General features: G+C 42.9%; 1 protein-coding gene across 1 annotated transcript in view; it reads left to right on the forward strand.

The window, feature by feature from the left end:
- The first annotated feature begins 11,794 nt into the window (after positions 1 to 11,794).
- The window catches only part of LOC105698991 (autophagy-related protein 16-1), a 187,503-nt gene continuing 176,707 nt past the window's right edge, over positions 11,795 to 22,590 (forward strand). The window contains exon 1 of the mRNA XM_012423667.1: positions 11,795 to 11,885. Within this exon, the coding sequence (XP_012279090.1) occupies positions 11,865 to 11,885 (21 nt within the window). The 5' untranslated portion in view covers positions 11,795 to 11,864. The remainder of the gene's footprint in view (positions 11,886 to 22,590) is intronic.

Here is a 22,590-nt window from a genome sequence, read left to right on the forward strand (position 1 = left end):
ATTACTTAGGCCACTTTCATAATTACGGGCACGTATATTGTTTCGGTAGAATTATTATAAAGAGGTGGACGTAAAACAACAAATTTCCTGGATTAACGGTTTTTTATACTCTGATCGACGACAGTTATCTCTTGTATACAGTGCTAATCAAATTTTGTCACCGAGAGCTCGCGTCTTCCCCGCGTCACCTTCATCTCGGCACAAAAGTTCTCAAGATATATTTTTATATCCTTATTGCATCTAGCCCAAACTAAAATCTGTCACCACTAATTCGAATCACTTCATTTACGAAGGCAAATTTCATTACGGTCAATTAGTCAGTTCACTGACAATCGGTTTAAATAAAACCAACATTATTGGATGAACATCAATTCCGCGGAATATTTTCTCACTGTATCCAATACCCATGGAAAATTCTCTTACTAAGGCACATTAAATACTCATGCGAGAACTCATTAAAGAAAATGAACACAAAATTGAGAATACATCCCAAGGGTAATAAGTATCTATATAAGTCCAAAATTGGAAGTTCTAGTTGCAGCAACTGCAAGTACCCATCAAGCACTTTGTACCCCTTTCGGTAAGAACTGCGTTAATTCTCAAAGCGCCTGAAGTATTCAAATTCAAGCTCCTTTGCAAGGAAGTCGAACCACTTCGTTGCCTTCAAAATGTAATTCCTCAAGGGACGAAAGTCGCTCGTAATTGAAGGGAAGTTAACGAGAGCAAAGAAACATAGAAAAAGATAATGTACCGTGGGACATGCTTATGCGCGTATCGAGCGAAGATATCCGAGGCATTAAATTATTTATAAAATTCTTCACTGAGCCGAAAGCACCGAATCGTTCGAAACATTACCACAAGAATATGTTGGCTATAAGGAAGGTCTTGACATCTGTGAAAATTAATTTTTTTGTAAAATATCTGCTAACGTTAATAAATAAATTAAAAGAAATGAAATTTCATGGATGTTCCCCACATTCACGTGGTAAAATCTCAATCGATTCGGTCCACTCGGTTCAGAGAAAAGTTTCATAAACGAAATTTCTTGGACGCTGCTTTTATGTCATTGAGATCTGTGAAAATTAATTTTTTCCCAAAATATTTGATAACACTGGTAAATAAATTAAAAGAAATGAAATTTCATGAATGTTCCCCACATTCACGTGGTAAAATTTCAAACGATTCGGTCCACTCGGATCAGAGAAAAGTTTCATAAACAAAATTTCTCGGACGCTGCTTTCACGTCACCTTAATCCTCTGTTAGTTGTAGGAAGGGTCGGAGCAACCAAAACCTTCTTAATACGGGATTAGTTAATTATTGTTAACTCTCGGTGCGCGAACCCTAGTTGGTGCATGGAGCCTTCAGGTGACATGAAAGGGTCATTTTATACATATAAAAAGTCAAAATATTTATAAAACTTCTCTCCAAACTGGGTGCACCGAATAATTTGAAACATTAACACGTGATTATGGGGGCCCTAAGGAAGAAAGCGATGCTCGTGAAATTTTATTTTTCACAACAAAAAAAATGTGATTTTGGTTCCAGTCTAGGCTAAATAAAAAAAAAGTTTGTTGAAAAATAAATTTTCACGTGTCAATGTTTAAAATGATTCGATGCACCCAGTTTGAAGAAAAGTTTTATAAATAATTTCACGTTTTGATATATATGGCGTGGCCCTTTCAAATCACGTTAAAAGTGCGACGACTAAACCACGGTCGGAAATTAACCAAGTTCTTTCTCACTGGTCAAGAGCCCAAAGTGCTCGGAAGCATTTAGCCCCTCGTCCAGCCCAACCAAGGGATGTCGCTGGACCAGGAGGTGGGATTACGTCGTCCACTTAGGGAGACGTAAGCGCGAGAACGGAAATCGATGTTTCCGCAGCGCGGAGGAATCGCCGACCCGAAGAGGAAGCTGGTGTCGCTCGGCGATCCATCGAGAGAACCGTCGGGGATCACACGACGACGGCCCCTCGGGATAATCGTGTCCCCGTGAATATTTACAGAGGGCGAAAGCGAGCGAGAGAGGGCACCCATCTCCCGGAAGTCTCGATTACGAGGAGGCGGCCGAGGACGACTCGAGGACTCGAGAAGATCGCCGATTAAGGCTCGTCCATCGAGCCCAGAGGAACAGCCTGACCGGATAATCTTCCCGTGAATACTTTAACCTGAGCCTCGACGACGGAGAGGTCCATTGGAGATTCCACACCGCGGGAAAGCCTCGACGGATCGGAATCGTGTTCTTGGACGGACTGATATAGTGCGCCGAAAGAGACACCGCTGGGAATTTCATCCCTGAAATTTACAATTTTCGATATGGTTCTGGGAGGCGTAAACGGTAGCCGAGACCCTGCACGGGATGGCGAAGAAGTTCCTGTGCAATGTTAAATTTGATGATTGATGAATTTTATTCCAACATAATAAAACTAACGCAATGCCCTAAGGTGTGTTACAGAAAAGTCTGTGGAATTTTATTTCGACATGTTTAGAATGTCCGCCATCTGACCGCACGCAAATCTTCGGACGTTTTAAGATCAAACATTGCCCGGGAACTTTGTTCCCCTACTCTGTCCTGGTGAAATTTCGTAATTGAACTGAGACTTGGCAATACGATTCCGCGTGGCGTAAATGGTTACTGAAATGCTGTACGGATAAGAATTTAATAAGTAGGATCAAGTTTTTTGACACGATTCCGTAAGGAGACGTTAACTTAGAAATGAAGAGGAGAGGACATCGTGCTTATTTTGCATTAAAAAGATGTTTCACCTTGACTTGGCTCCTGCCCGGCGTAAGTTCATTTGGAGCAAATAGGAAATGACCAAGACCGAAAGCCAGCGCTGTTTTACCATTAAATTGTAACTTTGGGAGTAGTGCCAGGCACGTTAATTCGAGAAACGGAACTCGATTTAGCGGAAAATTAGATCTCAATTTCGCGCATTAGTCCTGTTTTGCATACTGTGCTTTGCGAGTCGCTTTATGGCACTACCGAGCAAAGAGACCAAGGTACACTCCGACTGGTCCTTATTTACGGATGCATACGGTACTACTTCGAGAATCCACCTGTATTTGTACAAGTTTCTGCTACTCTTGCCTTTGGAGCAGGGTTCCAGAATGCAAATCGGTGCTTTGTGGTCAAAAACTGAAGAAGTGTTCCCCGCTGGAGGCCATCATTGTTCCCATCTGATTATATTCCAAGTCATGCGGCATGGATGCCCTTGCCTGAGCTATTATTTAAACCTCCGCCAAGAGTGGCACGTAACTTCCTCGGCAACGGCATTACAACAATTTAGTTTTCTCCTGTTACTCCTAACCGAGCAAAACCTATTTTATAGCCATAAGAAAAATATTTAAGGAGCAATCGTGTAGTCTTATTTTAAAAATCTGCATATTTTACATAAATTCTAATGACCCGTAACAGTCAATTAACGTCTTGCATTCACCTCTACTGCGTATCCAACTCGCCATTTGTTTTTCAACTAGGGAAGAACTATAAGAATAGTTTCAATAATCACCGCTCTAACCGAGAAGAAATTGCACGATAATTTAAAAATATAGATCATTATTTCTAATAGCCAACTCCAATTTACACACGCTTATAGTTTACTAGAAACACAAAATGACTACGATTTTAAGCGATTTTTACGTATCTCGTATCGGTCGTTTTCGACGGCTGAATTGTTACTCCAGATCAGTGAAATACAAACTGTCGATTTAAAAGTACAAGTCATTGTTCCTACCGACTAATTGCAATTTTCCCTCGCGGTTTAACCAGTTAACTGTGTCGACCTATTTGAAACGTGTATTTTCATGACGAGTATACTCGTCAAACACAGCTAACTGGTTAATAGAGATGAAACACATATACGGTTTTTAGGGACTTCGATCTCTATTATGGTGTTTTTCTCGGGTGTCTTCGCCCGCTGGAACAAGGACCTATTTTATATATTAGTTTTTCGTTCCGTGGAGACTCCGCTTCCTTCATGGTGTCACCGCCTAACCACCCTCTGTCGAAAACTTGGTCGACGTCGGCGTCAAGGTTTATCGAATAAGCGGTTATTAGATTGCGTTCTCAAGATAGCTGCCCTTAGGGCGTATCAAAGTTCGGACTCGGCACGTAAAGGTGCTTAGACCCTGTACATGGTACGTTGGTACGTCAAAATTGATTGATGCGACGAAGTCATACACCCTATGCGTACTTCACGATTCGTAGTCGATTTTACTATTATATTTTCCTTCTATTTCAAAAACTCAACGTCAACTTTCGTCTCATCTATAAATACTTGCAAATGCATCTTCGATTTTATATTTAAACTCCTCATATGTACTCGAAGGATCCCATAAACACGGGTAATCTTTCATTTGTTCGACAAATTGCATACATTTTTTATTGCTCCTCGCCCCATAAACTGCGAATCGCCCATCAACACTGTGCGTTACTGCTTGTTGTAAGGAGAGACAAAGATCTTGTTCGGTGCATTGAATTTCCCGCCGAGATGGCAAACCAACACACACTGACACAGACACCCCAAACTTGAACACATCGTCTATCCACGCATAGGGCGCACCACACATCGCGGATCACTGCACACACATGGGGCAAATGGCTATTTTGTCACATCGACAAATTTGAACTCATAGACGTACCACGCATCGCGAATCACACACCACACAGGGTGTGTAACCGGTGGGTCGCATCAACGAATTTGGAGCACCGGCTCACCACGCATCGCAAATCACGCACTACGCACAGGGTGTAGGCACCTTAACCAGGGGCAGCGTCCGGCATAATCGTTGTGATCGGATTCCTTTGAATGCCGTTTATGGGTTACGCTTCGCGTAGTCGCGTGAGCAATTCCGCTCCATAAACCGGAAAAGAAGAACCGAGGAAAAGGAGAGCGGGCGCGCATCGATGCCCTTATGCACGAGTTTCGGACTAACATCTTTTCCTGAGCTTATCGGCCTATTCCAGAATTAGAAAAAGAAATCAGACTAGTACCGGACATGTCTATTTTCGCCCTTGAGAGTAAACTAATCCGGTATAAGTAAATATGAATTAAACATGAGAGATTTTTGTGATGATAGTTATAGCTTCATGAAGGCGATTCGATGCGCAAGAGGGCGCGCATCGATGCCCTTATGCACGAGTTTCGGACTAACATCTTTTCCTGAGCTTATCGGCCGATTCCAGAATTAGAAAAAGAAATCAGACTAGTACCGAATATGTCTATTTTCGCTCTCGAGAGTAAACTAATCCGGTATAAGTAAATACGAATTAAACATGAGAGATTTTTGTAATGGTAGTTCTTGCTTTTGCGTCGTGACAGCTGATTAAGTTAGCCTTTCACTTTTAATACTCTGATGATCTAATTGTATAAAATATATATATATATATATTTATTTATTTATTTATTCATATCATTTTCACGTCGTTATATTAACGCGATTTTACTCGTCAAGCGTCCCGAATGTGTTTCGCGCGAGTTTAGAGAGTCATAAATTATGAAAATTAGAGAGCTCGAAAATTTCAAAGAGTTTCCCTGAACCGCGGTTTCGTGTTTAAGGATGAAAAGGCGGAAAGTGGACGTATCGGTTACTTTCCTGTTAAAAAGCTGTTTTAATCCAAATTGCCTGCTCAGTTTCAGTGCGTGTGTTCCTTTTGCCGGCGATATGGTTGAAGATGTTACGTTGCATTTCGCGTCCACTTGCCAAGAATTTAATAGAAGGAAAAAGTTTACAATAGACGTATACTTCCGCATTATTCATACACTTGCAATCGAGGCGCACGTATGGCAGTGACGGAACCATTATCAATTGTTCAATTCGAATAGGATCTTTGATCCGATTTTCAAATCGAATTATTCAAACCTGTGTAGTCCAATTGTCAACTACTATTGGATTACAATATCCGATTATTCGGTCTGCTTGAATAGTCGATTACGTCAAACCCTTCAAACCGGCTGAATTGTTCAATTAGAAAATTAAATTGAGTTCTGATATCGAACTGTTATACGTATTCCTGGAATGGCATTTAATGATTATTAATAGAAGTCATATCCGCGCCAATGAAGAATTATTATGATTTTTGAATAAAGGGGATTTATTAACTCAGGTAAAATTGTTCATACGTGCTGGCGACATTTGCAGTATGTCACCATTAACATGACCGTGAGAACTGTAAATGAGAAAAAAAAACAAATCTAGTTTACAACCGAAATGAAGTAAAAAATGTATTCTTATTATGTTCATAAATTAAAGAATATAATTTCTATATATGTTTATAAATCATTGAAACTAAATATGTCATTGAGATTTTCAAGAAATATTTCAAATATCTTCGAATTAAATCTACAAGAAATCATAAAAAATCTGTCGCTCGAGATATTTAGCAAAGATTACAAAGAAATATTTAGAAATTATTCTATGCTACTAGGGTCGCAACCGACGCCCACCGGGGACTTTATTTTATACCGTCCAGGAATACTGTAAGTTTTATTCGCCAATGTGTTATAAAATCAGAACCCCATGGTCCCTATAAACCCCCCAACCAACATGTTCTAAAATTGCAATGCCTTTACCACAGTGCGATCCTTGCAAGACCTTCCTCAGGTTTCGAAAGCCCCACGGTGGCCAAGGAACGGCTATTTTTCTCGGGTGAAGGTACAAGCCTTAATCACGAGGCGTCTCAAAAGCGGAGTTCCGAAATTGATAGGAAGGAAGTTTCGGCCCCGTCTTCCCGGAGCGGCCAGTCGAGGCAACAGAGGATGCCTCCTGCCTGGTGCAAGAGTTTCGCGGTGTTCCAGAGGGGCCCGATTGCTCTCCCCCCGCGATTCGCGGGGGGTCGCGGCCCCCCCGGGGAGCAACGAGTCCGACGGGTCGCCGAAAATCGCGGGGTCAGGAGCCATCGATCACCCGTTGGGCACGCGCGCCTCTCTCGGTCGGCGCCTCTTCGCGGGGGATAACGAGCCCCGTCGTCGTTAAGAACTGACGCGGCGGCGATAATGCTCGCAATAATAATGAAGACCTTTATTACCGCGCCTCGCGTACGAGGCGAGAATTTACGAAGGTCGCTTCCGCCAGGTGTAAAGCCTCGACGCGGCCACTCGCACGTACTCGGCCGCTCGCGTAAACGGTTAATGCGTAGAATGAAACTCGATACTCGAATCCGATCGTGATTAAGGTGTGACGCGAAAAGGGCATCCGAGGGGCCTCGTTGATAAAGCTTTCCTCCGTAATAAGTGTACCGAATCGTTTGAGACTCTTCCCCGTGAGTATGCAGTGGCCGAAGGAAGGTCCTGGCGATTTTTTCAATTTCGCTTATAAACTGTTTTTATTTTTTGTTAGAAATAATGACATTTCGCGTGTGCCAGGACTTTTCCGAGGGCCTCCATATGCACGTGGTAAAATGTCGCGAAAAAGGCATCCGAGGGGCCTCGTTGATAAAGATTTTTTCAATTTTGCTTATAAACTGTTTTTATTTTTTGTTAGAAATAATGACATTTCGCGTGTATCAGGACTTTTCTGAGGGCCTCGATATTCACGTGGTAAAATTTTATACGGTTCGGTCCACCCAGTCCAGAGAAGTTTCATTGACGATTGACCCCTCGGAGATGTCCCTTTCATGTCACCTTAAGGTTATGAGAAAGTGGCGTCAAAGAGGTATCGTTTATGAAACTTTTGAGCGAATTAAGTGTATCAAATCATTTTAAACTTTGCAACGTGAACATGGAATCTATAAGGAAGGTCCTGACATCGATGAAATTTAAATGTTTTTTTTTAAATTTCTTTATAGGTACTTCAAAAATTTTTCTATAAAAAATGAAATTTGTGTCAGGATCTTCCTTGTAGTCTTCATGTCCACATTGTAAAGTTTGATACCAATCGGTACACCCAGTTCGGAGAAAAGTTTCATGAACGACTGACCCTTCAGACGCCACTTTCACGTCACTTTGACGTGACGCGAAAGACGAAGAGGCAATTTTCTATCTTATAAATATCTCCGTTTTACAAATCAGAGGTGAATAAAAATATTTCTTTCGAAATATGTAATTTCTAGAATGTCAAAAACGGTCTGGGCTCCTGTATAATTATGTGGTGAAACTTCGAAGAAATCGGTACACGCGTCTTCAGAAAAGCGTCACCGCGAAATTTGGTCATCACCGAACGATAAGGAGTATCTTTCCCCATCACTTTACTCCGTCACGTCCACCCGGTTGACTGTCGGTTTTGACATGGCATCATGTTGGTGTTATCAATCAAGAAACTGTTAACGATGGCTCGATCCGAAGGATTGCCGATCCTACATCTTCCTCTTAGACTCCTGGAAGGAGACGGAAGCGGCCGACAAAGGGTCGGGTATAAACTTCTTCCCTCCCTTCCGCCCTTCTGGCGGCCTCGAGCGGCAGGAAAAGCACCATTCCAGGAAAAAAAAAAGTTATAAATGATACACCAATTGTGATGATAAACATCGCGCCCGCGAGCCGCGCGGCCGGAATGCGTGCGCGCTAATTATTCCATTACGGTTACCACAAATTAATGGCACTTTAAAGTCGTTACTCCCCTCGTAATGTGTTTCTTTTAATTAATGTAATAGGGCTAATTTACGTTTATAAGTAGTGCCCGGCGCGCTGGTTCTTTTTAACGCTGATGCAGTGCATTCAAGTTAGGTCTTAACCATTTACGGCTGTCTTACTTGCGGGCAGAAATATTATTATCGAGTATGGAGATGGCTCGAAGGGTTGGGTCGCACGAATGCAGTTTTAGTGTTATTTCTTTCTGCCAGGTTTCTTTTTTTTTTTAATGTGGCATTTTTGTAATTACTGTTGACGGAGCAACGGTATGTCCGCTCGCCTCGGTAGAATTGAGTGTTGCTTCCGCGAGCAGCAAATTCTATATATCTGAAGGCTGCGTGTTGGAATTATATGCTTCCTATAATTGAAGCCAGTCTAATTCATGATCGCCGAATGGCAATAAACAATGATATGGAAGGTTTGAAACATCCCGCAAGACGTGTGGGCTGCGTCTGCCGCAAGCGGTGAGCTCGAACCGCGGCCACACAAGGTAGTGCCACAAAAATCGAGTCCCACAAAGTACTTACAATACCGTTACGTTTGCATCACCGCCGAGCTAAAATTATCCGACAGACAAATAAACCAATGGTGAAAATACGGGAATGTACACACTTTTCTATAAACAAATGGAATGGTTACGAAGCTCGGTTAAAGAAATTCCTTAAGGTGAAGTGAAACATGTCGAGGAACGTGATCGACGTCGATAAAGAAGATTTTTCTAAATGCCTACGTTGCCGACGTTCGTTTTTATATTGACAGCTATATCGAATTATATTGGGTATTGTACTAAATGGCGTACTCCACCTGTCGTTTTCGTACAATAATTATAAAAAAATCAAAGTAAAACTCGAGAAATCCTCTGGATTCATGCTTTCTGGGGCCCTAATTGACTGCAGAGGGACCCCCTGCGCCATCTGTGATTTCCAGGTCAATTAAATTTTCACTCCGAGACCTCGTATTACCATCGTTTTAGCAAAGAAGCGCATACAACACTTTTTTTGCCTTTATCCCGTCCAAATGCGAGTTTATCGATTACCAGAGTGTAATAAATTGTCGTAAAATTGTCCTGACCCTTTCGATTCTCATCTCAGAGCCTTAGATAATTGTATATTGATCGAAATATGAGAGCTCGACGCCATTTTGGTTCTGGTCTGGGCTGAGTTAAAAAATTCTTTTCAAAAATCCAAATTTTCAATGCGTCAGGACAATTCTTAGATGATCAGGAGTGATGTGTCAAAGTTTCGGACAGTTTGGTCTAATACCCTTAAAAAAAAGTGTTGTATTTGAATCGACTGATTTGAAGGGTGTTTCATTTCACCTTAAGGGCCCTTCTTAGTGTTAAGGCTCGAAGCGCTCTTTGCACAAAATTAAAACTTTTCTTTCGAAGTGCTCAAATATGTATAGAGATTTAGATAATCCTAATTCCAACGATAGCCGTACTCACGTAGGCTTAAAATCTTTTTATCTTTTGGTTTTGGACTTCTACGACAACCAGTCTTACGGATACCGCCGAGAAATTTATTTCTTTAAGATACTACAACAAATTATGTACAATTCTGAGACAATTAGATATTTTTACTTGACAGAAAAACTGAATATTTTTAAAATCTAAGGAAATATACTCGGATAGTTACAAGTTAAGAACGTATAGTATCTTTTTTTAATCCTAAGAATCATCTTATAATTTTTTTTTTTCGACAACAGTATAGAAGTCTCTTAATACACTTCGATAGAATTTGAAAGAAGACTTGATTCACAATCCGAAGAAATCAGACAATTATTGGACTTCCGGTTAGTAATTCAAAGTATGATAATATACGTTGAATTTTAATCACTGTGTAATACGTCTTATGCCTTCCTGATCAGGTCCATCGCATTATATTTCGTATAATAAACGAGTGCAAATAAAAAATTATAAACCTAACAGCCCGCCCTGAAGAAATGACACATATTTTAAATCCACTACCATATGCGTACTAGCCTATATCTAACAAATTACAACGTATAATTAAAAACACATTAAAATTCAATGCACATCATCGCACATCTCATTACTCCCACTGCACCAACGCAAATCCTCCCAGGGCCGAATGAGTTCTCATTAAGCCAAAAGTGACTCGAAATGCACAGCGGGGTGAAACAAATATAGGCACTCGTGAGAATGAATTGGGCCGGTGTGTGAAAAACGATATCCGAAATCCGTGAAATTTATCCGATTTTTGATGGATTTTTTATCCCGGCCCGTCCAGTGGACCAGGGGAAACAAAAAGAGACCGAGTTTACGCCAATCTTCTTTAAACGACCGAATTTGTTCCGGCACGCGTGTTCAATCGATGCGTTTCCGTATCATTCCTCAATTAAAATCTCTCCAATTAAAAGCGACCTCGTGCCGGACCCGCGCACAATAAATCAATTTAAACGTTCCTTAGCCAAAAAGCAGTTTTCGGTAACTGTACGTCCCCATCACTAAAGGATCCACAGCACTTGATAACGTTCGTCGATACGCCACTCACTCTTAGGACCACCTGACATGACAGACCGTCGGTGGCCGATAACTTTGCCGAACATTCTGTTCGCAATAGATTTTTACGGGGCTCTGTACACGGTCAACTAACAAGACAGATGGAAGAATGTATTATGAACATTATGACTGACTAAATTATCGGTCACTGGTGGTCCCAAGCATTGGACCATGCGCGGTACAATCGTCTTTCCTGCGTTTTGTTAATTCTTTATCGCTTTCACTTATTCCGACCGACTGGATATCAATTGCGATGAGTTAATTGATTTACTACATCGGCGCCGTGGTTTACACGCTCTTCCATGGTCGAACATCTTGATGTTTGGAAACGAGTCATTACAAATTTGTCTATCACGACGGGTATCCAAACGCCATCGAGTTCCCCAACAAACGGAGGATGATGTTGTATACGGTGGCCATTAAGCCAATGTTGGACGTCAAATATTTCCCATTAGTCAGAAAAAATGCTCAATAGAAGGCAAAATAAATTTCTGACGAAAGAACGGTCAAAGTGTCCCACCGTCGTCGATCATCAGCGGCCTCTCGATCCGTCAAGGAAGGTGGACGCGCTGCGCGTCATCGCGCGTCACCACGTCGACTAGTATCCGCTGACGTAACGCTCCCGAATGGACTTTGGGGTCAGCTGGAAGGATCGCGGCCGTCTATAAGCAGTGTCTACAGGAAAATCGAGGATCGTCGAACGGTAAAACGGCAAGCGGCCTCGTCGTATGTGGGACGATACGTGATTTGGGAGCTGGTGTGTGGGCCACGTCACAGCGATGGCCCCAGTCTCGGGCGAGGTACGTAGCGCGTATGCAAACGGCCAGCCGATGATTCACGAAGATACCGAGGCATTTTCGACCCCGGGTTATTAACCCGGAGGAGATTAATCCGCGCGGTCAAGAAGGCCGAACCTCGCAGCGCGGATGAGCGGAGGCACCGGTGCACCGGTGCAGCGGCGTCGGGGATTCCGCGGATCCTCGATGGCTCGCTCGCGTGACGGTTCCCGGCTTAAGGTGATGCGAAAGGCGTCAAGGAACTTAACCGATGTAGGAAAAACATTCTTCCAACCGATGTATCTTTTGAGGCAATCTCCAATCTCCACCCTTTTCAGTGGCAACGCCATTTCAGAAGTCTTGGGACTAAGCGCGTTTACCGGACACGGGTTTTTTCCCCCGGGATAATCGAGAATTTCATTCCACCTTAAGGGGATATGAAAGCGGCATAAGAAGAGTCAATCTTTCGTGAAACTTTTCTTCGAACCGAGGGTGCCGAGTCGTTTCATACTTTACACCGTGAACGTGGAGGCCATACGAAAGGTCCCGATCCTCATACAATTTCACTTTTTATAAAAGAATTTTGAAAACATCTATAAACAAATTTGAAAAAAACAATTGAAATTTTGTGGGTGACAGATTCTTCCTTATAGCCTCCGTATTCACATTGTCAAGTTCGGAGAAAAATTTCATAAATGAGACCTCTTTGACGTCACTTTCATATCAGCTTAAGGAGGGATAAAAGTGGCGTCCGGAGATCTCGTTTATGAAACTTTTCTCCTAACCGAGTGTAACGAATCGTTTGAAATTTCACCACGTGAATGTGGCGACTGTACAGAAGATCGCGATACGCATAAAACTGCATTGCATTACGTTTTGTCCATGAACATTTTTAAAATAAAAAAAATGTACGGGTCAGGACCTTTATTAGAGCTTTCATATCCACGCAATAAAGTTTCAAACGATTTGGTATACCTAAATCAGAGAAAAATTTCGTAAACGATTGCCATGCCTTACTTTGCATGGTGGTTTCACCCCCTTAAAGTGTTTAATGGCAGATAAAAAAAAACGTGTCGCTTAGTTTTTAGTCTACTATAGCATATTATAAAAGGAATCAAATCGGAGAGATCGACCTGGGATACCTTCCTTGTTAGCATCGAAGCGGGTGTGTCACCTGACGCACGCACAATCCAGTTGGACGCTCCGCTTACATTCGGCAACGGTTGTCAAAAAGAGATCAAATTTCTCTCATGGAACCCGAAAATCCCGAAGAAGGTGCTCCACGAGGACAACGATTTTGAGCGTATTTCTTAACCGATCGATCTCAACGAGTGCTCGTTTGAAAGATAAAACGTTGACGTGTGTTCATGTGGGAGCGATTCTCGATAACGCAACTCCTTCCTAGTTCAAAGAGCGTTCAAAGTATGTCGTAGCACTTTTTTTATATGCAAATGACCACTTATCGGAAATCGCTCCCATACATAAACACAGGTCATCATTTCATCTTTAACACATTCGCGAGCGCTGACGTGAATTCACGTAATTTTAAATTTTATTCCTGATTGCCGCTGGCGTGAATCACGTCCATAACGATACACGATACAAGTTTGCGGGAACCAGTTTCAGAATTTCATTATTTTCGCCGGTACTCAGCATTTGAAACGGAAAAAATTTGCCGGTCGCGAATGTGTTAACCCTTTCGTTACCTTGGACGAGATATCTCGCGACCCAATACTGGCCGATGAACGCTTTTGACGAGATATCTCGCGACCCGATACTGGCCGATCAACGCTTTTGACGAGATATCTCGCGATCCGGTAATAGCGGATTAACGCTTTTGACGATAATCTAGCTTTCTAGCACCAATATTTTGACATTCTAGATGAATATATTTTATAACTAATTCTATTCGCATAGCTAAAAGGAAGAAATAAATACAGCTACTACCGGATCGCGAGATATCTCGTCAAAAGCGTTGATCGGCTAGTATCGTGTCGCGAGATATCTCGTCAAAAGCGTTGATCGGCCAGTATTGGGTCGCGAGATATCTCGTCCAAGGTAACGAAAGAGTTAAGGTGAAGTGAAACACGTTGAGGAACTTGATCAACGTCAATAATTTTTCTAAATGCCTACGTTGCCGACGTTCGTTTTTATATCGACAGCTATACCGAATTATATTGCGTATTGTCCCAAATGGCATACTCCACCTGTCGTTTTCGTACAATAATTATAAATAAATCAAAGTAAAACTCCAGAAATCCTCTGGATTCATGCCTTCTAGGGCCCTAATTGACTGCAGTGGTACCCTCTGCGCCATCTGTGATTTCCAGGTCAATTAAACTTTCACTCCAAGACCTTGTATTACCATCGTTTTGGCATAGAAGCGCATATAACACTTTTTTTGCCTTTATCCCGTTCAAATGCGAGTTCATTGATTACCGGAGTGTTCTAAATTGTCGTAAAATTGTCCTGACCCTTTCGATTCTCATATCAGAGCCTTCTATAATTGTATATTGATCGAAATATGAGAGCTCGACGCCATTTTGGTTCTGGTCTGGACTAAGTTAAAAATTTTGTTGAAAAATCCAAATTTTGAATGTGTCAGGACAATTCTTAGATGATCAGGCGTGATGTGTCAATGTTTCGGACAGTTTGGTCTAATACCCTTAAAAAAACAGTGTTGTATTCGAATCGACTGATTTGAAGGATCTTTCACTTCACCTTAATATGAGCACTCTCGTTGGGCTCGCTCGGTTAAGAAATACACTGAAAATCGTTGTCCCTGTGAGGCCCTGCAAAATCGCTTGTGCGGTGAGCGTCCCTAACCGGTGCGGTGCTACAGCGGTGCAGCCGCGCTGCGGATTCCGCGGATCCTCGATGGCTAGCTCGCGTGACGGCGCCCGGCTTAACAGGTCATAATCGGAAACCTTTGCGATTCCGCTACGGCATGACAGGTCAATGTACTACAAATAGCGGAGAACGAAGGAGGGTCCTCCATATTCATGGTCCGGGGATAGATGCTTAATTCATTCGTACCCCGGAACGCCGCGGCGCCGCATGGCATGGGACCAAATCTACGGAAATCTCGGGACTGGTCTTAGCTCTTCCGGGTCGACCAAGTCGATAATTCGGAGATCGCTCTCCTGCGTATTGTCGTCGCGAGATGACCCCCTTGGCTCCGGCGAATCCGGCGCCGACCGATTCCCCGTGATTTTTTCCAAATCCACCCATTGTTACGCCCTGTTAAAAATATCTTTTCGAAATATGTGCAGTCGGTTTTTTTAAGATCCAATATTTCGAAATTTTCTGTACAAATGCGTTCGGGATGACACTATACGAGTATAGGAATTTCAGACGGCACGTATGCTACATTTCGATATATACTAATTTTGCATCATAGAGTTTAAGGGCAATTTTGTGTACGAAAGTACTTATGCCGGCGTACACCTGTTATGAGACACGACAGACGAAAACTCGGGCACTTTGCTGTACCGATTTCCCATAACGTACACATAGGCAATTCTATATATCCTATAAATATAAATTTTTTCAATACATTCATTAACATTTATACCGATTTCTTTTCCCGTAACCATTATGTTTAAAATCTTCAATAGTTTTGTCCGAATTCTCATGCGTGGAGGTTTCTTCGAAACGTAGGGTACATTTGTCCGGTATCCATTCTAAGTGCCGCCATCTCTATAACTTTTTCCATTCGAGAGTGTTTTTCGAAGTATCGCAGCATTTTAACCCCTTCACCTACAATATCGTGTGAGAGACGCGGTATATCAATCGGGCCAAACGTGAAGAAAACGTGTGAGAGACGTGATATGTCAATCGGGCCAAACGTAAACAAAACGTACAAGAGACGTGTGAGACTTTGAACGTTCAGCCAAACCGTGAAATGGCCCAATGTATGACCGACATTTTTGTTGTTAATGACACGCGCTATTGGAATTTAAATCGTAATTCAAGAGGTTAAACAAGATACCTTCGCCTCCGATGAGACTTGGAAAAATCACCAGGAAAATCTAAGCACTTGGGAGACCACCTTAGACTCGGCCGATGGTTCGGGACAACCACTGGTCTACGTTTTGTCACAGAGGAGCCCTCGACCCAGACGGGATAAGGCCGAACCCTTGCCGAGGAATTTTCCTTCGACTCTACGCGGAGCAGTAAAACCAGAAAAGGAAACTCATTTGCGACAAGTTGAAATCGTCCCTAGACCCGAGTCCCCGAACACGTCCTCGTACCTTGACCCACTGCGAATGGGAGGTCCGAGGTATCCTTTGCCGAGCGTCGCGACACGCTTTTGACGCGATGGACCTGCTCCTTGAAAAGCCTTCCTTTTTTCATTTGACGAGCCACCAGCGGGGCTTTGGCGAGCTCCAGTTACTGGAACGAGATATACCGGTTCTTCTCGAGTTCGCGTGGCATAGTGCCTTCTCCAGTCGTGCCTTACGAAAGGTCGGTCGAGAGAGCAGCGGGACTCGAGAGATGCCAGCTGTAAGGTGCGTGTACGCGGGAATTTCATTGTAATTGCTTAATTAGTTCCTGAAAAAGTCTCCCGTTTTCGCGGTAACGCGCCACGAGACGGAAACGCTCCTGATGTGCGCTGCTAAACGTGTCTGTTCGAAGTATACAGGGTACTCGTAGTCAAAGTTTCCTCAAAGTACAATATTTCAAATCTCGTAGTAGTTACTTTGTTAATTAGTGCCGGGATAAATCTGCTTTTGAGGTAATACGCCGCAAGACTAGATCGTTTTTAACGCACGCTGCAAAATATGCTTGTTCGAAGTATAGGGTACACGTAAACAAAGTTCTCTCACAGCATAATATTTTGATATCTCGTAGGAATTACTTAATTAATTAGTGCCTGAATAAATCTGCTTTTGAGGTAATATGCCGCAAGACCAGAACGTTTCTCTTGTACGCTGCTAAACATGCCTGTTAGAAGTATAGGGTACACGTAATCAAAGTTTTCTCACAGCATAATATTTTGATATCTCGTAGGAATTACTTAATTAATTAGTGCCTGAATAAATCTGCTTTTGAGGTAATATGCCGCAAGACCAGAACGTTTCTCTTGTACGCTGCTAAACATGCCTGTCCGAAGTATAGGGTTCATGTAGTCGAAGTTTTCTCAGAATATGCTATTTCGATATCTCGTAGTAATTGCTTAATTAATTAGTGCCTGAAAAAAAATCTCCTGTTTTCAAGGTAATACGTCGCAAGACCAAATCGTTTCTAAAGTACGTTGCTAAACGTGTCTATCTGAAATATATAGGGTACACGTAGTCCAAATTTTCCGAATATACGATATCTCGAAATTTCACATTCAATTATATTCGGGATTTTATGCAAATTTCAGGCGACGTGTATAATAAATTTCGCAATCTCTTGTGTACTAATTGTCTAGTGCGTTTGTGAGAATACGAAGGTAATCTTAAGTAATGAACAAAAACAGGGAAATGACTAGATTAAACAGCTGCTTAAACAATTATATCAGTCCACGGTAAATGAATGAAAATATTCTCATTTTCTATCTTCCACTTCGTCTGGTTGAAATTTCTAAATCCCTAATATGCATGTAATCGGCAAGCGTTGCCTATACGCCGGTAACATTTTAATGTACTTAATCGCGAGTGTTTCATTATCCTGACAATGCACGTTCCATTTATTTAACAGCTGTAAAATAAAAACGATACCATCCACCCACTTTGCGCCTTCTCCTACCGTCAAGTGGAAACGTTATTTTACAAAATAACACCTGCGATGCGTGTCCGAATTAAATTATCCAGAAGTGCGAGCAGTTGAAGTTGATACGTTCCTTCGTGTATTCGTTTCATCTCTATTATAAATAAAAGACCGTGTAGGAATAATACGCATGTGTCGCTCCGAACAATCACGCTGCGCGTACGGAACTTGTTCTCTCAAAAACCATAATTTCATCCAGTAAAATGCATCATTTATCAAAACTATTGTATAGCACTTCCCGTGCTTCATTTTCATTCTACAAACTACGTTATGCCAATCACTGGGAAATTTTTCCTTTATTTCCATTACTGATACCGATGCCTGTTACCTCTTCCTCTATTTACGACAGACACTGTGCGATTTCTCCCGTGCTTCACTTATCTATACCGAAATACCTAATCCAACGTCTAGGTGCACCCAACGTATCAATAATTACCAGTTAACACATTTCTTGCGATTTTATTCCGAGTTGCGTAATTTTTTTTCCGAACAGATGGAGCCCATTTCATTATCAGACGCCCATGAAAGGTCCCTCCCCCTTAACAATAAATAAACCTCCGAGCAGTACATTTGGAGCCAGTCATTCAAACGCAGGTGATAAGATAAAATGGGCAGTGCCAAGACGATTTCTATTCCCCCGGTGAATGGAACCCATTGAGAAGTCCCAGGTCTATATTGTCCCCATCAAACCCTGGCCCGAAGATTTCTCTCGGTTCCTCTCATCTTCTCAGCATCCCACCCCTCGCCGATGCAGCGACTCCACCCCGCGGCTGATCAATGTCCAATTTGCATTCGCACCGGCTGCCCGATTCGCGAGAAAACTTTCCACTCCACGAAGCGGGGCGTTTCTTATTGACCAACCCTTATCGATGATTCCATAGCGGAATAATCAGCACCGCGACGCGATGCGCCGTTCCGCCTGCAGGCCCATCTTCCAGAATACGATTCTCGTGTACGGCGGTACTTCCGATTGTTTCTGATTTTGATACTCCCACGACTTTTACACGGTGCACAAAGTGCGGCTAATGTGGACCGGACGTAATATCGTTTTGCGCGCGGGGCGTTTTTTATTGACCAACCCTTACCGATGATTCCATAGCGGAATAATCAGCACCGCAACGCGATGCGCCGTTCCGCCTGCAGGCCCATCTTCCAGAATACGATTCTCGTGTACGGCAGTACTTCCGATTGTTTGTGATTTCGATACTCCCACGACTTTTACACGGTGCACAAAGTGCGGCTAATGTGGACCGGTCGTAATATCGTTTTGCGCGCGGGGCGTTTCTTATTGATCAACCCTTACCGATGATTCCATAGCGGAATAATCAGCACCGCGACGCGATGCGCCGTTCCGCCTGCAGGCCCATCCTCTAGAATGAGATTCTCGTGTACGGCAGTACTTCCGATTGTTTGTGATTTCGATACTCCCACGACTTTTACACGGTGCACAAAGTGCGGCTAATGTGGACCGGACGTTATATCGTTTTGCGCGCCAGCCGAGAAGGCGAGAAAATCGCACATTAGCCCCTAAGTTGCTTCGTTCATTTCCTGGGAACAAGAAGCACGGAAGTGGCTGTTACGTTAAACCGTTCACGCGTAAGTTACCTGAACGCGTGCCCCATATCTGCAAAAGAGTCTAGGTACCCAGTAAACATAAAATAGTGGAATGCACACTTTTTTATATCTCATGCCCCGAGCAGAAAATTTACCATCTCGACGAGATTGAACTCACGGCGATCTAAATATTTCTTATTGACGAATCATCTTCTCTCCGGAAAGATTGATTTCTTTGAGATAATTGAAAAATAAATTCATCGTATATAAAAATAATGAATGTTTAGATACGCGATACTTTTATCCATATGAGGAGTTAACCCCTCATACAGGGGTGGACTTGTGACAAATTAATATCCAGGTAACTTATATTGACGTAATTTCAATTCGTACAGAGTTCTCATTAAGTTCCATTGACTACATTCGTTGATACCTGCGTTTACTGAGTACACATTTGAAAACTTTGAAGGGCTGTTTCACCTCTAACCCTTTATCTACGGAACCCTTTTGATATATGGGCGAAATTCATCAAGGCGTCCAGGCAACATTGGACCAAACGTCGGACGCCTTAGGCGCCTTTATTAGTTAAAGGGTTAAAAACGAATTTGGGTAGCTATAAAAAAATATGCATGTCGTATTCCTTGATGCTCTACACCATATTAGAAAACGAATGTAACCCTGCTCGACAGACCCTCCCCGAGGAACCAAGAGGGAGGGGCACTCTTCGGGTGACCCGGGGGCACCCCAGCCGACAAAGACGACTAAAATTCGCCTCTCGGGAAGACGTCACGTTTCGGAAATTAATGGGGTGTACCGGGGATAAAGTGGCGGCGGTGGGTGGCGGTGGGTGGTCGTGGGCGGGTTTTCGCGGGAACGCCGCCGCGGGGCGTAACAACGTTTAGTAAACACAACAGTAAGTTACGCCGGCCGGCAAATGACTCCTGCGACAAAACAAAGTTTGATACGGCTGGGTCGCGCCCCCCGCGAGGCCGCGACTAAGAGAGATCGCGTCTGTTTACCCAGAAAAGCAATTACGTCACTGGTCGCGCCGGGGCTCCGCTTCGCGCTCCCACGGGCACTCCGGACCAGTTTCCCCGTTTCCACGTCCGTCGCATCACCTATTTTTTTTCTTTTTCCGTGCGATTTCCGCTACGACGGCCTTTCTTCGGCTTAGCCCCGCGTAATTAACGCGCGTCCACGCGGTCACGCGTAGGAACAGGCGCCTCTCTGGAATTATTTCCCCAGGGGTTCCCGCGGGAAGGATGCGAAGAAGTCCAGTGCCGGATTAAGCCCAGTGGAGGCCCCAGAGCAGTCGAAATTTCCCAATCCCTCGCAAATGACCCCGTAACGCGTTTTTCCTTTTACCAGCCAATCTTTTAAATGTACCAATTTCATTCCGCAAAATAATCGCCAATAATTGCCATACCCCTCCAGGCCTCCGAACAATTACTTTTTAAGGCGAGATTTATGTAATCGTTTCTGTCCATCTTCGGTATCAATCATCGTACTCTTTGGATCAGAACTTTCTTTCTTCAATTATTTTCACGGAATGGGCTTAGCATTTTATATTAATCCTTCTTTCCGTGTTATTGGGGACATTTTGATAAGCGACGATAATTGGAAACGTCTCTTTCCCTGCCAAGGGACGAAAGGGGGGGCCCATAGGCCTGTACCATCACTGTCTCTTGGATAATCCGGCATTGAAGGGGGTGCTCGGATTCGACCAGCCGCGGTAACGTCGTTTCCCGGTGGTCGGTTTTTCCGCAGCTTTTCTCCCGTCTCGTTCCGCGTAATGCACGTTGATTCCTTGGCACGGTTCATTGAGCAGTTTCCAGGGAACCGTGGATCTGAAAAGTCGGCCCCTCGAAGGGGCCGAACGGAAAGCAGGACCGATGACGGACGGGAGGGCGGGAAAAGTCACTCCTGGGTTGCCGTTTCGACTAATTAATCGAATTCTCCCGCTTGTTTCTACCCCGTCAACCCCCAGGGCTGTGATTATCGTGAAATTTCTTCATTCGGATTACTTAATCTTAGATTAGCAAAATTCGCGTTCAACCGACAAAAATTAATCTAATCGAAGTGCAAAACTCGCAGTTAGGTAATCACCTGAAAATTGGGCGATTAACCTCAATCACGGGTTAAGTAATTCTTGATTAAGTATTAGGACTTGAATATTGGGGCAACGAGCCTTTACAGGACGCAGCGGAGGACTTTGATTCCTCCAAAGTATGTTTTTTTTTTTTTCTTCCGTAGGAACTTCATAAATCATTTTTTAAGTGTACATCCTTATACGACGGTAGTGGGTGTAAGTTCGTACGCCATGAAAGGAACTCGTTTTGAGAAGTGAAGCGAATGCTGTGATTATCGTGAAATTTCTTAATTCGGATTACTTAATCTTAGATTTGCAAAATTCGCGTTCAACCGGCAAAAATTAACCTAATCGAAATGCGAAACTCGCTGTTAGGTAATCATCTGAAAATTGGGCGATTTACCTCAATCACGGGTTAAGTAATTTTTGATTAAGTACTAGGACTCGAATGTTGGGGCAACGAGCCTTTACAGGACGCAGCGGAGGACTTTGATTCCTCCAAAGTATGTTTTTTTTTTCTTCCGTCGGAACTTCATAAATCATTTTTTAAGTGTACATCCTTATACGACGGTAATGGGTGTAAGTTCGCACGCCATGAAAGGGACTCGTTTTGAAAAGTGAAGCGAATTTTTTTTTATCAATTATTATTTGCATTCATCATTGTGTTTTAGTATGGATACAGTTTTCGCAAATTTTATTTTTACCGTTGTAAATCCACCTGTGGTTTTACAACGGTAAAAATGTAGGTGGTATACCACGCATGAATAAAATATCCTAAAAATGTCCATCGATGTGTTTTATGATTCTCGGAAGTTGTACGTTTTTCGGCACATGCAATGGTTTACGATTGAATTTAAGTAATTTTTTAATTTAAATTATCCTGGGGATGATTTTGTAACAATAACTCCCGCTTTCGAAGTGGTTCACGTTTTCATGTTCGGCGTTTCAGATTGTACCTGAGCGTCACCACTACGTCACCGTCAATTTCTAGTTATATCCTACATGTTCTAATGGGTTTTCTTTTGACTCGGCCGTAAACGAATAAGGCGCCTAAAGCGGGTTTCCCATCACTTCGTGATTTTCTTAAGTGGACAACTTGAAGGCTGAACACGATTATAAAGGAGCTCGTTTTCGTATCAGGTTTCGTGCTCTGCCCTCGTTTAATACGTGCCATCTAAATGCCTGCGTAATACTTGAACAGTAGTTATTCACGCAACCATACCCTGTACATTTTCGCATACAAAGGTCCACGCGTGCTTTTGCATCTCAAATTAGATAAACTTTAAGATTATTTTTACCGCATGTTTATTGATAAGTTCCCTGTGGGAC

The sequence above is a fragment of the Orussus abietinus genome, unplaced genomic scaffold (assembly GCF_000612105.2).
Source record: "Orussus abietinus isolate OABI.00-Male unplaced genomic scaffold, Oabi_2.0 scaffold96, whole genome shotgun sequence".
NCBI lineage: Eukaryota > Metazoa > Arthropoda > Insecta > Hymenoptera > Orussidae > Orussus > Orussus abietinus.